At 49.1% G+C, this 17469-nt stretch overlaps 1 protein-coding gene across 6 annotated transcripts in view; it reads left to right on the top strand.

Moving 5' to 3' along the window:
• Positions 1–17469, top strand: part of LOC136018345 (uncharacterized) — a 60486-nt gene that overhangs the window by 35291 nt on the left and 7726 nt on the right. For 2 of the 6 annotated variants that reach the window (XR_010614362.1, XR_010614363.1), the window contains exons 2-4: positions 435–524; positions 5717–6034; positions 7075–7338. Coding sequence is in view for 1 of the 6 variants with exons in the window: in XM_065687489.1 (XP_065543561.1) it covers positions 5717–6034; positions 7075–7167 (411 nt within the window). In the remaining 5 variants the exon portion in view is untranslated. Of the gene's footprint in view, positions 1–377; positions 525–2261; positions 2506–5716; positions 6035–7074; positions 7339–7675; positions 7898–17469 lie in introns of those variants that run through there. The other 4 variants (XM_065687489.1, XR_010614364.1, XR_010614365.1 and 1 more) reach the window with 4 other exon arrangements.

The raw sequence follows: 17469 nt of genomic DNA, 5'->3' as shown, positions 1-17469 counted from the left end.
TGATGGGCCCTTCAAGTCAGAAACAGAAGCTTTCAGTGCTGAATGAGCAGCTGCTTGGGGTGTAGTTAGATGCGCATCAGTTAGACCATCTCGGGGGCAGGGGGAAGATACTGGGTACAGTTTTGGCTGGGTCATAGCACTGACTACAAAATATTGCTAGATTATTTGTAAGCATCATCTGGGACACAGATGAAAGGTGGCAGAATTTTACGAGGAAGTCATTCTGTGTCTCAGGTGTGGGGGAGATGTGTTTCTCTGGAATGATCTGCTAGCGGCATATGAACATGAAGGTTCCTATTTCATGCTTAGGAGTGTGTGTCCTCCAGAAATGACTCAATGTGCTTCACATTTTCTTCCCTTTTAATCTCTGCAGGCTTTTGCAGGAAGCTCAGAAAATGGCTTTTACATTTACAGCCTTTTCTGCTCTGACACAGGCAGAATAATCTTCAGCGTGGAAGCTGAAACCCCGTCCTGGGGTAGCACGTCCATGGAGAAGGTCACATACAACTGACAACGCTGAGCTGGTGAGATCTGCTGTTCTGGTTTTGTCAATGATTACCAGGGCCTGACAAAGGTTCTACCATGAGCATTGTGGCAACTCCTTAAGGTTGATTGGGAGCTATTAAAGAGTGATAAAAATCAGATATTTCTGACCATGGTGATCAAAGGAGGAATTCAGTGGTACTACAATAGGTGCTTGGAGTTCTCGGGCATTGCCATTGGCATTGTTTAATGACCCAAGTGCTATGGCTATGTTGGGTAAATAGCAGCTTTGGCAGGTATAGGGAAAAGAAGTTAGTAGGAGACAGGGGTTTCAGAGGGACAACATAACTCACTTGCAAACTGTCCTTGAACACTGGTGGTTGTCAGGTTGTGACTGTCAGCCAGGAGGTTGGTCCCGCTTCCAGAATCCTGGTTTATTCAGAATCCTACATATTTCCTCTCTGAGGTTTCACACACATTGGTTGTGGTCTAAAGGCAACAGATCCATGAGCTGAGCTATTGAGGGTTTCTTTCTGGCCGGTATCAGGTGAACTTTGCCTAATAGGCCTCTGAAATAGTCCTCCTTTAAGAACAAGGGTCATTTAATGCTCCTGCCCTACCTATAGGAATATGATGGTTTGGGAGCACAGATCCTCCACTCTGCCATGCTGAAAGACAGGACAGGCAGTGCTAGTCAGCTGGGAGGCTCAGTGCAAGGCAAGCATTAAGCTGAGAGCTCAGGAAGGGGAGCACCAAGTCCCTGGCAGCACAGAAAAGGTTTTCTAGTCCAGTGTTGTCTTTCACCCAAAACTTAGAGGCATCCTCACACTGCTTGGTGTGTGTGGAGCAGTGCTGGGGGGACGTTGCCTTAGAATCATAGAATAGTTCGGGTTGGAAAGGACCTCAAGATCATCCAGTTCCAACCCCCCTGCCATGGGCAGGGACACCTCACACTAAACCATCCCACCCAAGGCTTCATCCAACCTGGCCTTGAACACTGCCAGGGATGGAGCACTCACAACCTCCCTGGGCAACCCATTCCAGTGCCTCACCACCCTCACAGGAAAGAATTTCCTCCTTAGATCCAATCTAAACTTGCCCTGTTTAAGTTTGAACCCGTTACCCCTTGTCCTGTCACTGCAGTCCCTGACGAAGAGTCCCTCCCCAGCATCCCTATAGGCCCCCTTCAGGTACTGGAAGGCTGCTCTGAGGTCCCCACGCAGCTTCTCTTCTCCAGGCTGAACAGCCCCAACTTCCTCAGCCTGTCTTCATACGGGAGGTGCTCCAGTCCCTGATCATCCTCGTGGCCTCCTCTGGACTTGTTCCAGCAGTTCCATGCCCTTTTTGTGTTGAGGACACCAGAACTGCACACAATGCTCCAGGTGAGGTCTCATGAGGGCAGAGCAGAGGGGCAGGATCACCTCCTTCGACCTGCTGGTCACGCTCCTTTTGATGCAGCCCAGGATACGGTTGGTTTCTGGGCTGTGAGCGCACGTGGAAGCTGGCTCATGTTCATTTTCTCATCGACCAGCACCCCCAAGTCCTTCTCTGCAGGGCCGCTCTGAATCTCTCCTTTGCCCAACCTGCAGCTGTGCCTGGGACTGCACCGACCCAGGTGTAGGACCTTGCACTTGGCATGGCCTTGCTACACCTCAGCCTGAATCCCCCAAACTGCCTCAACCCACCACACACTGGAACTGCGTGAATCTCCTTCTTGTTCCCACTGCCCAGCCACCAGCGATTCCCCAGGCATCGCGTACATGTGTGTGTAGAATTGAGTCATTTCTTTGGGGCTATTGTTTTAGTCTTCAAACCATGGAAGGAAGCCGGGAGCCTGTTTAGATGTCACTAAAGGTCACTGGCTATTTTTACAGATTACGTTGAAGAAAACCCAAACTGCACAAACCGAATATTCAGATTGTGGAGTCAGGACTTCGAAAAGGAATTTTGCTGCCAAGCTATCACAGATCTCTATGGGTCACGTGCACACTGAGTTTGCAGGGGCTCATGGCTTGGCCAAAGGTGTGTTACTCTCCCTTTAAAGGATTACTCCCTGGTACCACTGTGATCTTCCTGCCACATTCAAAAGCAGTGCTCCGAGCTATAGCACTGAGACTGCTCTGTCCAACACTTGCAAAGAGGTATCAGTTGGTTGGGGTTGTTGGGGTTTTTAACTTGGATAAAAGGTTTTCCTGTAGTGGATGAACTGCATCAGATGAAATTTTCACCCCCAGGTCCAGCCAGGGCAGCATGGAAAGCTTCAATTTGAAAGATTAAAGTCAGGCAAGTCTAAGCAACCAGAGTCTTATAATAGTGAGTTTTGTCCTATGTGGTCGGGTTATCGAAGGGAAATGGTTTGTTCTGTCTGTTTTGGTTTTGATGTCATTCCATCAAACATTTAATTGGGAGGCACAGCATTAGCTTCAAACCCATTTTGAAGCAATGCGCATTAGTCAGACATAAACAAATGACTGGGGGCAACTGCATGAGTGCCAAGTGGTGGGAGAGATGTTAACAAGGGGCTTTGCAAGCTGCGTCCTTGAATGAATGGAGTTGCTGCAGAGCAGAAAGCGGAGCTGGCTCAGCCAGGGCTCTGGTGAGGGGAGCAGGGCTCCTATAGCACACGGGAGGCACCTGCATCTCCCAGTCTCAAGCAAGGTATGCGAGTGCTCAGGGAAAGCAGGTTGGGGATGCTCTTGGTGTGCACTGGAGTGATCCAGGCAGGGATGTGATGGACTTTGACCATGTGGTGCAGCTGAGCACTGGCTGGATCCGAAAGCCTGGCAGCCTGCTCTCCTGGGGACAGCGGGGGGATATTCTGGTGCTCCAGAGGCAACTTAGGAGGTTAAACTGGAGCTTGTGAGGTTAAATTGGCTGTGAGGGGCTTACTCAAGGTCTTCAGTCAGAGCAGAGCTGAAGGTTCATTCCCAGGTCCGTGGTCCCACCACTGGAACAGGCTGCCCAGAATTGCTTGGGAATAGGTTTGGTTTTAATCTTTGCACTGTTCTCCTTGCTGAGGTGCCTGGAATTTATCTCCAAACTATTTTGGAGGGGAAATGTGATCATAAAGCGAGAGCTCTGGGCTATGCAGGCTGCTTTTCAGGCTCCTAATGCCTTTGAAAGGGGGAAGTGTTACAAACCTGCCTCCTTTGGTTTCTGACAGGGAGAGTGATTTAAAAAGAGGCAGCAAAACCCAACAAACCATTTTAATCCCTTCCACTGAGTTCATGTCAGCTTCAGCCTAACTCAGCCCACATTGCAGGAGCTTCGGGAGGTGTTTTACGTCTGTTAAAATGGATTTGGGTCTTTATTGCTTTCATGACTGTATCACTAACTGGGGCCAGAGCCTTGCCCTGACTGACACGTGCAGTGGGTAGGCAATTCCTGCCCTCGGTGGCATAACAGAGAAAGCTGCTGGGCCCTGGGTGAGGTTTGCGGAGCAAACCATGTGCTCAGCCTTGTGCAGCGGGGCTGAGCCTTCAGTTCCTGCCCAGCTCCTTACACAAAACCCTGCGCTTCCTCTCCTGTATCTCTGGAGCCTCGTAAGACCTTTCCTCTTCCCAGCATTTCACATTGCGCCTGCCTGGCAGGGAATTGCCACTCCGGAGCCTGCCCTTGTTGTTTTCCCAAGCAGAAGGAAAAGGCTTGAAGTCCCCTGACCCAGCGAGCTCATATCTGCCCTGTTGAGAGACAGCCCCGGCAGGGGAGGGCATGGGCCCAGGCGGGGAGCGCCCGTGTCGGGCAGGCATCGTGCCTGCCTTCAGCAGGCTGATGGGAACAGACAGGGACAAAGGTAAAGCTTGTGGCATGAAAAGGCTGCCTGTTGCAGCGTTTCATGGCCAGTGAGCGTGACCAGCCTTCAGGGCTAATTACCAAAGGGGAGAGAAGTATGTTCTTGTCAGCAGACCTACAGGGTTACTATTTAATGAAGCAGATATGCAGGTAGCTTGTTCAGTGGCATGAGCAAGTGACTTGACTGACAAGGATGTAGGTGTGCGTGGCGGGGTGCTTCAGGTGGCTTTCAACCCCCAGTCTTCCCTCTAATTGTACGTGGGCAAAACTCTCTGGTTTTTCTTCTCTGCATTCTCAGCTCTCCTTTTCCCCTTCTCTCTGTCATGTTCCCCCTTTACCTACCCCAGCACATCTCATTTAATCCATCCCATCCTTTCATAGCTTTCCACCTTGCTTTTCCACCCCTTTTTCAGTTCCTGATGCTAATTGGCATCGAACGGCGGTGTCATCAGTGTTTCATCAGGCCAGCCCCAGCTCCCTGCTCATGGTTTGTGGAGCATGTGTGATCCGGGAACAGCCAGCATCCTCGTGCGCTTGCATCAGGGTCCCCCGCGGATCGCAGTTGCTCAGCACATCTGACAAGCGTTACTTGTCCTTTCCTTGGGACTGCCCGTGGAGGTGTGCAGGGGGTGCTGAGCTCAGCCAAGCCCTGGTGCTGTGCTGGCAGGGTGACAGCCAGTGTGAGGATGCCTCCATGCTGCAGGAATCCCTTTGTATCACTGTGTCATCGTACGCACAGAAATCGGTTGCGTGTTAAGCCAGTGCCTGCTCTGGGCTCTGTGGGAGACATGAGACAAAACATGGCAATTAATCAAGCAATGGGGTTTTTGCCCAAACCAGTGCGTTTGGACAGACTCAGTGGCTCTTCCTGACTCTTAAACTTGCACTCGTGCTCCTAAGCTGAGTTAATACAATTTACTCCATCCAGGATCACCTCTCAGACTTATCCTGACTTCGAGACTGGCCTGCTGTTGGGGATGTCCCTTGGGGTCTTTTTGTAGGAGGCTGGCCAGGGCAGGACAGCTTGAAAAAACATGTTTGACTTGTGTGTTCCCTGGAATTTGTGCAGTTTTCTCTGCACAAGCTGCATTCAGTTTTTTTCCTGGGATATTAAGGAAACATATCTTTGGAAAGAGCCAGCCTTCCTTTTATTCTCCTCTTTGTCTCTGAATGCTGCACAAACCACCTGATACGAGGCACTGAAGATGTTTTGCTGGCCAGTCGTGTGCTTGCTCTCAGTTCAGTCTGTGACCCACAGGAGGACATGGGGCTGGGATGCTGGAGGCAAAGCTGTGCTCCCGCATGGGTGCTCTGTGTCTCTACAGAAGTGACACGCTGTGGAAAGCAGCCCTTGCTGGCTCCAGGTTCGTGTCACCAGTCCACTTGCAGTGATGCCAGCAACGCACTTGTGCTGCTTCACGCTCTCCATTTTTACCAACAGGATCCAGGCCAGCGCTCTGACTCTGCTGGCGACCTTGCGGGGGACATGGAACCGCTGACTGTCGCAGCGCCAGCGGGAGCAGAGGAGGCAGCAGCATCGGCAGCCGAGGTGGAAGGAGGGGACAAAGCAGCGGCAAGAGGGGAGGTGGAAAGCCCAAAGGGAGCAGGTCCAGGTGGAACAGGTCCTCAAGGAGCAGCGGCAGTTGTGGCGGAAACATGGGAATACCCAGAGGCCAAAGTTGGTGCAGCGTGTGCCCGGGCAGCAGAAAGGATTGCAGTGTCACAAGCAGCCAAGGTGTTGCAATCAGCAATAGCTGAGGTAGACACCCCACAGCCCCAGGTTCGCCCAGGTGCATCCTTCCCTTATCCAGGCTCACCTATACCCCGTGGCCTGGGAGGCTGCAGCTCCAGCACCTTCAGCCTATGGGGAGAGATCTTCAATGTGGAAATATTGAAAGCAATCAAAAAAAAAAAAAAATCCCTGAAATTGCTGCTGAGAGTTTGTGCTCTTTTCCCATCTGGTTTCCCTCTGCCTTTCAGATGAGCTCTTTTTCATGGCACTGGGCACTTTATCACGCCTGGTGTAGTTAAGGTTACAAAGCACTCTCCATTACAGCCCGCTGGCCACATGCTCATCCCGCTCCAAAGCATTCATATTTGGGGATCAAAAAAGGTCCACGCGTGGTGTTTACTCAGCCGAGAGTTTTTATTTGACATTTGAGCAATTATGTCTTGTGTGGTTCGTGCACTCACCGAGGGGATAAGCGCGCCTTTCCCATTTGGAAAACCTGTCTGTTAACATTGACGACGTGGTGATGGATTTTCAGCAGGGCTGGGATTCGGGTTTGTCAGGGCTCGGTGCCCGCTCCGAGCACCACGTTGTCAGATGTGTTTGGCACCCAGCAGCTCCCCATTGGGTGTGAGGCCCTTGGACGTATTCGTTCCCATGTGTGGAGCTCTTTTGAAGAGCTGCCTGCCTGCAGCACCACTGAGCATCCACCTTCTGCTCGCAGGGAAATCTGGATCTCATCTCCCCAGGCTCTGGTTTCATCTTGGTTTGCAGGGTCAGCTTGTTGCTAGCGCTGTTTCCTGGGCCCCAGAGCTGTCCTGAGTGCATGGTGTTGCTGGAGGATAATCTTTGAGCTTACCCCCCCAGTTCTGGGGGGTCAGGAAAGGCTCTTCAGTGTGTGTTTGAGTTCCGGTGTGGTTTTATGTCTTGTGGAGGTTGGCTGGATTTAGGCACATGCCAAACAATTCTCTAAAGCAGCCTGTGAATAGGGACCTTTACTTTTACATATCAGCAGCTTACTTTCTAGTGACCTTTCCAGCACTCATGTATTTATTCTCTTGGCTTTTCAGCTCAAAGAGAAGAGGAGCAGCACGTGGCTAAAGCCGAAGAACACCACTCAGCAGCAGGAGGAGGACTGGGTGGAAGAGGGCAAGGTGAAATGAAATGAAGGAGAGCTGGTGTTCGGGACCATGCCTGATGGGGAACAGGTACCGTGGCACCATGACAGCTCCTCAAGTGCAATAGGGCTGCTGGTTGCATCTCTTTTGTAACTGTCCGTGCTATTAAAAATAAAGATATACTGTATTCCGCACCCATTTCAGGGTCTTTCAAAAGCTCTTGTCTCCTGGTTTTATGAAATGGCAGCTCTGCACCTCTTCCCCAAAGATAACCTAGAGTAAAGTGTGCTGTTTGTGCTGGAAAACAAGCTCTTGGCATGAAACTATAGAGAAAAGAAATGCTGTAAATGTGGGGTCAAGTTTGTGCGCCTGTAGGCCAAGAGATGGTCGTGGAAACACGGTGATGTCAACTGGTTTCACATCCCAACAGGGCAGGTGACCAGTGTGCCTGCTTGCTCCAGCTCTGATGGGTGTTTCTTGCCTACATGGGGACGGTAGGTATCATCTCTTTTTCCTTATTTATTTTCTAATTCTGCTTATTCATCTGGAGCAGGGAATGGGGAAGGTCCCTCCATCCACACTGATAATGGTGAAATGCAGGACAGAAGTCATCCAGAAGAAAACGAGGAAATGGGAAGCAGATCTCCAGAGCGCAGTGGTGGACTTGCCAGCATGAATGACTTTCCCCAGGCGGTGCAGGATGATCTGCGAAAGAAACTCCTGCGTTTTGAGAGGAAAAACAGCATTTGTTGTTTTTTCAGCCTCTGAGGTGCAGGTAAGTCTGTGTTGTAGTAAGAGGTGGCGATGGGCACCCAGAAGCGGTGGCACGTTGGTGGCAGTTGCGGCATCGTATGGAGCCGTTCTGTGTGTGAAATGTGGAAGCAGCCCCCTGATATAATGGGAGGGGAGGGTGTTGGGGATCTACCGCCTGGTGATGAAGGTCTCCCTCCACCTCCCCCTCGAGAGCCGTGTCCTTGTGTTGCAGCAAAGTCGAGGGGTTCGGTGCCAGGCCCGGGTCCTGCAGCACCCCCAGCATCCAGCGCACCTCTGCTGGCTTCTTCCTGTGTCCAGTGACAGGCTGGGGAGGAGAGAACAGCAGCGTCTGATTAAACCTCAGCCCCCCTGGCCCTAGATCTGAGGAGGCAGAGCCCGCCCTCCCTTCCCTTACCATAATTTCATTTTATTACAAAAAGAGCCCGTATTAAAAAAGCTCATGATTATGTTTTCTGTTCACCAAGACTTTTCCTGTATTCGACCTTTGGATAACCTCCAAGGCTTGCAAACATTTGAAAGGAGTAAAGGAGCTCGTTTTATTGCAGGGCCTCAGCATACATTCTTTCCAGCCTATCTTTAACATCAGTTGACAAGAATTATATAATTGCAGTCTGTGATCCCTTTAAGGCTAAAATGTATTCGTTTTCCCTCAAAGAACACTTCAGGTTTCAGAGTTAAATGTAGACTATTTTTTTGCCCCCATCTGGGTTATTCTGTAAAAAGCTGTTTTCTCTTAAACTGGCAAATCTCATTCCACCAAGTTGCATGGATTTATTTTTTACTGTGGTTTTCAGCTCACATGTTAACAAGTAGAAGAAATAGCCTCCAAAATCCCAACCTGTGTTTCCCATTCCATTGGAAAATTAGTGGGTTACAGAGAACACGCAGGGGGAATTATACTCCTTAGGTGGAATCAAATAAAATTTCAACATACTGGTTTAATCAAATTAGTGTCTAATGCTAATTGATAGGCAGTCTGGAGATGGACAGGTAGCTGGATTGGATTTGATCTTGCATTTCAGGGCCATGACATAATCTGGGTCAGGAAGGAATTTCTGGTTTCCTATCGGAATGGCATCTGCCACCATGTTATAGGAAGCCACGGACATAGGATACTTGAAGAGGAGTCAGGGAATGATGCCAAGAAAGAAGTCTGAACATAATACCTGGAATTTAAGAAATGACTTGGCTGTTGCCGCAGTGACATTCCATTTGCATTCGTTCCTCACCGTGCAGGCTCTCGCTGGTGCTTGTGCTCCTGGAGATTAAAATGAGCTCATGAAGGTGGGAGTATTCCTGGAAGCTTCCCATAGTGGTTATGTCCATGTGTTGGGGCCAGTGGTGCTCAGATCCTCTGCTCAGCTCCTCCACAGTGATGCCACCAGGATGCTCTGAGCATATCCATGGTGTGGATGCAGGAAGGTCAAAGAAGCTGCAGTAACCCATACCCCGCCAGCACTTCTGGGCCGTGGGAGATGAAGGGAGCAGCAGCCTGGTCATGGGTGCTGACATGCAGGAAGGGAAGTTAAATTCATCTGGTAAATTGGCTATTAGGGGTGATTTAGCTGGTTAAAGCTGGAGGGGAACCTGGGCTCAATGGGCCAATTGTCTGCCCTGGTACAGAGAAGGAGCTGCGTGGAGTTGAGACCAAGAGATTTTGAAGGGTTTTGGGGTTGTCCTTAGTTTTGCCCTGGACTCACCCCAGACCTGGGATTCCTTACTGGAAAGGAGGGCAGCGGCAGCCAGCGTGCTGCCTCCGTGCTCTTTCATCCAAGCACTTTTGAGGAAGTGCAAACTTTTATTCCAAATAACATTTGCTGGTAAAAATGGGTCCCTTCTTCAAATATTTGGTTAATCTAACACTGATTGCCCCCATTCCCTAAGGGGAGGAGGGGGCAGGGGCAGCATTCCTGGTTTTATAGAGGGGCAGGTTTGAAAGGGCTGTAAATGCATGTGGTGGGGGTTGGATACAATAACCTCAGAGAGAGGAGCCAGTAACTGAATCCTTTTAATGAACTACAAGCCCACAGTTTATAAACTTGGACACAGATTACGCTCCTGCCTGGTGCATAAAAATAACCGCGTTCGGGTGCCTTTGTGGCCAAAGGATCTTATAACCTGTTAAGTTTTCACGGCCTGTTTTTTCTAGCAGAGGCAGGACCTGTGTAATACCCTGCGTTGCACTGAAAGGGAAAATCTCCGGCCCGTTAAGCTGTTCCCTGCCTTTGGTAGCCTCTCTGTATCAGGATTCACATTCTTGTTTCCGTTTCAAACAGGAGACTAGTTTACAAGGCAAGTTCCTCCTTGGAGATCACAAGAGGCTTTCTTTCCCCTTTCTTTTTCTGAGAGGAAGGATTAGGTCACCAGTAATACCGTTTGCTTTTTATTTTTTTCTCCTTTGGCTAATCTGCTCTCCAAGATGTCCATGTTACAAGGGAAATAAAAGGCTTTAAGTGAGCGCGGGATTTCTTCCCCTCACCTCAGCACTCCAGCCAAGAAGGCTGATTTGCAGGAATCGCTGCACGGAAAAGCCCTAAACCCGAATTTCAGATGCTTATAAGACAAAGCTGAAAGATAGCAGAGCAGCAGGTGCCATCTCCTTACCTCGCAGGGCATGTTCTACCTGCTCTTAAGGAGGTTGGTGGATGGTGATTATGGATACAGCTGCACTGCATCCGGGTGTATTGTACCTGCACGCACAGCTTTGTGCAGTCCCTCACCTGCAATCAGGAGGCTTATCATCATTCAAAGACCCTTATTTTCTATTATCTTTGTGTATTGTATGTGGTGCAAGCATTCATTTGAAGATGTGCTGTTTGAGCCTGGCACCCTTCCTGGTCACGGTGCTTGGCTTCACCCGAGGGGAGGATTCATATGAATGCCGGCTCCTCTATGTGGAAAGTGTTGGGACTTTAAACAAAATTACTTTGGTCAGAGCACACTGAGCATGAACAGATTATTGCTTTAGTGAAATCTGCATTGTTATTGTTCAAATACCAGGTACTGGTACCTGGTTTTGGTGAGGCACAAGGATTTTGCGGCAGTAAGTATGAATCTGCGTCGGGTAGTTTGTACCTAGCACAGGAACAGCTTGTTCGTACCGGTCACATTACATTTGGCAGCCGATGTTTAAAGAGCCAGGTCTGTCCGGATTTGAAGCAGCCCAGCTCTGCTGAGCTCTGTGCCAGGCTTTGCCAATCCAAGGTTCTGCCACTTCAATGTTTTCAGCTGGTTTTTTTTCCAGTCCTTTCTTCCCAAAGAGTTCTAAAAATGCAATTAAATGGACAGTAATACCCAGCAGCTAGGCATAGAAAGCTGTTTATCTGAGGATATCAAAGTACTTGACAAAGGTGGGTAATTCTCACAGTGCCCTTTTTCTGCAGGGTGGGATGCTGGCACGTAGAGACAGCGAGCGGTTTATCTGAGGCACAGAGTCGGGAGCAGAAGTAGTAATTAAAACTTGGGTCTCATGACACCCAACTCTGTACTGTAACCACCAGACAAACTGCCTCCCCGAGCCGTATCTCATCTCTATCTCCCTACATATGCACAATAAAGCCTTTGTAGTATATGCTGTACACTTGCTATTGATAGTTGTATCAGCTGAAAGATAATGCTTGCTCTCCTCACCGGCTGCGAGTGTGTTCCGTGCAACCTCAATTATCTGAACAGAATAGGGGAGAGGGGGAGAATTTGGGATAATTGAGGTTTCAAATAATTGAAAAGAGCTTTTGGTGTCATTGACAGGCACGGTGGGGACACGGCGTGTTTTGGAGGGCAGGTTTGGATAACTGGTGTCGAGCTGTGCTATCAGTTGATAACCACCATGCTATGGTTTTGGTTGTCTTTTATTCTGCAAGGAGGGGTGTCTCTTCCTTGCTTTGTCTCGGAGGTAAAAAAGGATAAATGCGTTTCAGATGTGTGTTGCTGGTGTCCCTTTAAGGTTGGTGGAGACCAGCAGCCATCCTGCTGGTTAATGGAAAGGCGCTTATAGATGTGGGGAGGTTAAAACCACCCCTCAACAGGCATTGCAAAGCCCAGACAGTGGCGCGGGGTGGGCTCTGTGGGTGGCTCGATGTCTGCAGAGAGGTAGGACCAGGGAGCATCTGAAATATACTTTCCCCTGCATGTGCTGTAAACTGGGATTTCAGCTGTTAACGTGCTCCATGCGGGCGAACAAATGCACGGTTACTGCAGAGACACATTCGTTTATGGAGATAAAACATGACCCGCAGGACCTGCTCGCAGCGCCTTTGCAGTGAGCGCTGACCTCCCTGTGACGGAAACCTTGACTACAGCGACTCTGTAATAACTTTCACCGTGCCACCCATCCCTGCCCGTGTTCTCTGCGGGCTCCTTTGTTTCTAAGCAACAAACAACAGCATAAAAAGATGGGATGAAGTTTGCAAAGTGCAGCACGGAGCATCCCTGCCCCTGCCCAGCTTCTGCTGCGCCGCACGCTCTCCCCACAGCTTGTGTTTTCAACCCGGGTCTGTCCCCTGCCTCCCACCAGATGCAGAAATGAAGAGCAACCTCTGCTCTTGAAGCTGTGATGAGCTAACGGATGGGTGCAGGTAAGGCTGGCAGGCCTTCAGGAAGGGATTAGCTTGGTTTGGTTTTAATGAAGTGCAGTATTAGGTAAAGGATGGCTCTTGACAGCAGCCTCATGGTTCATCCTGAAGCATTAATCTACTCCAAGACCACGGCAGTTACTTGCCCCCATCGGAGAACCCCTCACATGTGTTCATATTAGCACCAAAACCAGTTTGGTTTCTCAGCTGTTACCTGTGAGGCAGGATATGTTGGTACTTAGGAGCTGATGTCCGACTTCTTTTCTGAATAGACCAGTCCAATCTTAGTTGCTTTAAATCACGATCTTAACTTTTCCCCTGCAAGCCCACAGTGCCCGGGCTCATCAGCTACTTTAAAAGCCTGAAGAAAAATACCTGTTTTCTTGTGTGTTTCAGTGCTTAGCCCAATACGCCTGTTTGTGCAGAAAATGTGCGTGTTTATCTTCTTTAATGCAGCCTGGATGTACACACACGTAATTCTCTTTAGGCACCACTCTGGATATGTGTATTTATGAGGGCTTCAGTGGAAACAGGACTGACCCCAGCATTTTATGCGTTATTAGGAGGAGCAACAGTTCACCCTTTAAAATGACTATATTTGGAAATCTGAGTCCAAACTCGCCCTGGTTTAACTTAATTTGGTGGCTTTTCTCCAGATTTTCATAACCACTGGAAGTGAGGGCAGGAGTGAGGCGGACGTTTGTGCTCCTTGAAGGTGAGTGCTTGTGCAGGCACCGCACTGCACAGGACCGGGGCCGACTGCACCAACACACGGGGCTCTCACAGCCCGTTTTGTGCCTCTCTTGTTAAGCCCTTTTTTCCCATCGCTTTGGTCATCACAGGTCCCATCTATTATCTTTTTTAAGCATCTAATCAGCTGCTTTTGTGGTAATCCTGTGCTCCCTCTTCCCGCATTGCCTCCATCCCATTCTGAGATCATTTTGTAGCACGTAAAGTAGTGAGGAAAAGCACCAAGGGCCCACGGTGATGCTGAGATGTTGCTCAGCAGTTCCATAGCAAGTTTCCAAGGGCTGTATGGGGAAGTGACGCTGTGAGCAAGAGCTGTTCTTGCCGTTACCACGTTATTTGGACTAGTGGGCCATGGCATCGGCAGTTTAAGTTAGTTTGACAGCTTCACTGAGTGGATGTGCTTTGGGCCGTGTGCCTGGTGGGGCTGCAAGGGACCAAAGAAGAAAATGAGGGGGAGGAAGAAGAGGATGAAAAAGAGAAAGAGGAAGAAGAGGAGGATGAAAAAGAGAAAGAGGAAGAAGAGGGGGATGAAAAAGAGAAAGAGGAAGAAGAGGAGGATGAAAAAGAGAAAGAGGAAGAAGAGGGGGATGAAAAAGAGAAAGAGGAAGAAGAGGGGGATGAAAAAGAGAAAGAGGAAGAAGAGGGGGATGAAAAAGAGAAAGAGGAAGAAGAGGGGGATGAAAAAGAGAAAGAGGAAGAAGAGGAGGATGAAAAAGAGAAAGAAGAAGAAGAGGGGGATGAAAAAGAGAAAGAAGAAGAAGAGGGGGATGAAAAAGAGAAAGAGGAAGAGGGGGATGAAAAAGAGAAAGAGGAAGAAGAGGGGGATGAAAAAGAGAAAGAGGAAGAAGAGGGGGATGAAAAAGAGAAAGAGGAAGAAGAGGGGGATGAAAAAGAGAAAGAGGAGGGGGATGAAAAAGAGAAAGAGGAAGAAGAGGAGGATGAAAAAGAGGAGGAGGAAGAAGAGGGGGATGAAAAAGAGAAAGAGGAAGAAGAGGAGGATGAAAAAGAGAAAGAGGAAGAAGAGGGGGATGAAAAAGAGGAGGAGGAAGAAGAGGAGGATGAAAAAGAGGAGGAGGAAGAAGAAGAGGATGAAAAAGAGAAAGAGGAAGAAGAGGGGGATGAAAAAGAGGAGGAGGAAGAAGAAAAGGTGGGAAAAGAAGAAGAAGAGGAAGAAGAAAAGGAAGAAGAAGAGGAAAAAGCATAGGCGGGTCCCTGGGGAAGCGGCAGTGCGGGCAGTCGGTCATTCCCAGGCAGAAATGTGTCTAAGAGAGGATTTGGCTTTCCCGAGCCGGCAGCAGCTGCCGGGGCGCTGGGGCCGATAGAGGGCAGCAGCCTCCTGCCGCTGGCGCTGCCTGCGCGGGCAGGACGGGCAGCGGCACCGCGGACCCGCTCCCGGGTGTCACCGCTCAGCCCCTTTCCCCCGCCCAGGGAACCGCAGCCCCGCTCCTGTGTGCTCCTGGTGGCAGCAGCCGTGAGGAGGGGTTTGGTTTGGGGCTGTGCGTGCAGTGGGGGGGGTGCGCAGTGGACTTAGATAACTCTGCCCATAATGTGCAAAAAATCCCCAAACCCCTCGCCCCAGCGCTGCGTTGTGCAAAAATACCCCCTGAAGAGCAGCCGTGGAATGTGTAAGCTCCTGTAAAGGTAGCTTTTTATTTGCGTGTGGGTATGTGTGAAACCCAAGGTGATCTATCGTGTTATGCTTAGATCTTTGCTTCAAGATATAGTTGTGGGTAAATTACACGGTGGATTGTCTTCTAGTTGTTATTTCAGCACTTTTTACTCTCCTACTTTCAGTACACGTTCAGTATTTAAGCCTTATTACTTTTTCCACCTCTCTCTTTGCCTGCTAACAAAATCCTTTCAAAACCGAAGCAAACCCAATCCAGAACCTTTGGATCCCATGTGGATTTGTTACTCCACAGCCTGTAGCACCGGTGCCCAGCTCTGAACTTTACAGGCAAGTGCAAGGGCGAGCTGCTTGCCCTGGTGGGTCTGCAGCCAAACACACACAGAGCAATGGTTCCCTATGGGCGCTGCTCCTCGGAGCCACAGTTTCTGTTCATCTTAAACACGCTTTATTAGACCTTCACTGCAGTTTGTTCTGAGGACAGCAAACAGAATCCTCACCCGCTCCAGAGGAATCCCCCTCCTGGCTCCCGGTGAGAAGCCACGGCTGCCGTTCCGCTGCTCCCATTTGTTGACTTCGATAGGTTTTAATGATTATTCCCCATTAGCTCTTGCTCGAGTTGCGGGAGCAGCTTCCCCCGACCCAGCAGCCGTTGTTACAACGCACCTTCAGCAGTTTCCATCACTGTTCTCGGGGTCTGTGACTGCAGCACGGTGAATACATGGCTTGTCATTTCGGAGGGGCTCTTGGGCTGCCGACAGATGTGAACTCAGGGTGAAGGAGCTAAGAGAGAGGCTGGGGTGTTAGGGGCAGAGACTTTAATGCACTGAAAACATACTTGTTGGTAGTTGGTGCTCTGGGAGCTTTTCGTGCTGCTTTTTGATGATGGCTTGAACTATTCCCGAAACTGAAAGTAGTTGCTTTTCCTATGTTGTGACAGCAGCTTCTAGTAAATGGAAGCTGTTCCCGGTGTTTAGAAAACCCCTGTATTAGATACACACTGAGCAACAAGCACGATTCTTTTTGAGGTTGTTGTGTATTGTGGCATTTCGGTGTTTTATAGGTTATAAAAGGACGTGCAAGTCCTCGACTGTTGCGTTCGCTTTAAACAATGAGGTCTTTGCTGGGGACCTGTGTTCGTTAAAGAGTAAGTGCAGCACCGATCAATAAATGAAGTCTGCTTGTGGCAGGGCTGACGAAGCCGTTGTGTGAAAGGGGACTCTGTGCCTGGTTTTTCTGGGCTTTTTATTTGCTTGGTTTCAGGCAGAAGAGTGCCACTCAGAGCAAGTAATGCGCTTTCTTTCTTTTTCCTGAAGAAATAATAATAACCATAACTACGTAAGCGACACCGAAAACTTAGCACTGAACCTTAATCTTGCAGGTTTAGTTGCCATCTACTTCACTGACTCCAGTCACCAGGAGTAAAGGCCACAGCAGAAATCTCACAGAGAAAACATATTCTTTGCCCTGGAATCCTCGTTACCTTATGTGATCCAGGTATAAAGAGCTGGTTCGTTCCTGATGCACAAGTTCCTGCCTCTCTTACTCTGGCAGGGTTTTGCCAGGGCAAATGTACTCTGGCTTACCCCATCTGTAACCTCAGTAGGAGCAAATTTCAGCCCTTCAGCTCTGATGGGAGCCTGTTTGATCTAGTCCTTTATTGCCAAGTGGTATCAGGCAGGGAGCTGAGCCCAGAAACGTGACCACCACCGCGCTGCTCTTTGCTGCATTATCTGTAGTACCCTCCTTATTCCAGAAACTTTCCTTCCTGCCTGGAACGTTTTGCTGCAGCAAATGAAGAAGAGAAGGGAAAAAAAAAGAATTGAAGAGCCCTTCATTTGGTGGCATAGAAAATTTGCATAAAATATCGCTCTAAGCATTGAAGGATCTTATTACATAGGGTTTTGATGATAATCTTTGTTGAAATAATATTTAACACATGCTGCACTTTTAATTAAGTATCTGAATAATCTCAAATTAATACCAGAGGTTTAAAAATAAGTTTTCATTTTAGTGAACTGTAACATAATAGCAAGCTGCACGGCAACCCCTTCCTTTACCCTTTGATTTAATTAAATGCCCTTCTGTGTGTGCTTCTTCTCACTTCAGAAATGCACATAAAGAAATCAGAGCCAGACGTTTTAGTTAGGATTTTGCCACTTTCCTTTTACCCTGCGTTTTGACTTATTTATTTGCCTTGCTTCCTCTGGGGCTTTGATGAAGGTGTTTCTGTGGGGATCGGCTCATCTGGGGCTTCACAAACTGGCCTGCGTGTTGGAAAGGGGGAATTACATCCCGTCGTTGCGTTAGGGCTGGTGTTTCGGTGCTGTTCGGTGTTGTGGTCGCTGTTCGGAGGCAGCAGGCTGTGGCAGGGAGCGTTGTTTCGTGCATGGTGTGTGCACGGTGAGGAGGATGCAGCCTGTTAAATCCCGTGGCGACACGCCGGAGTGTGTTCTGCTCCTGGAGTTTGATTATAAGGTAAAAAGGGGCTTAGCAGTGTGATGGTTTCAGAGAGCAATCAAACCACTGCAAATAAATTCACGTTTATTCTATTTATTTTTTCAAGTTCAAAAGGCCTGATCCAGCCAATTTGTTTGCCTTCCAGTTCGGCGTGTTTGACAACTG

Source organism: Lathamus discolor, chromosome 7 (assembly GCF_037157495.1).
Source record: "Lathamus discolor isolate bLatDis1 chromosome 7, bLatDis1.hap1, whole genome shotgun sequence".
In the NCBI taxonomy this organism is placed as follows: domain Eukaryota; kingdom Metazoa; phylum Chordata; class Aves; order Psittaciformes; family Psittacidae; genus Lathamus; species Lathamus discolor.
Note: the sequence above shows the minus strand (reverse complement) of the source record. Positions and strands in the feature narration are given on the sequence as shown.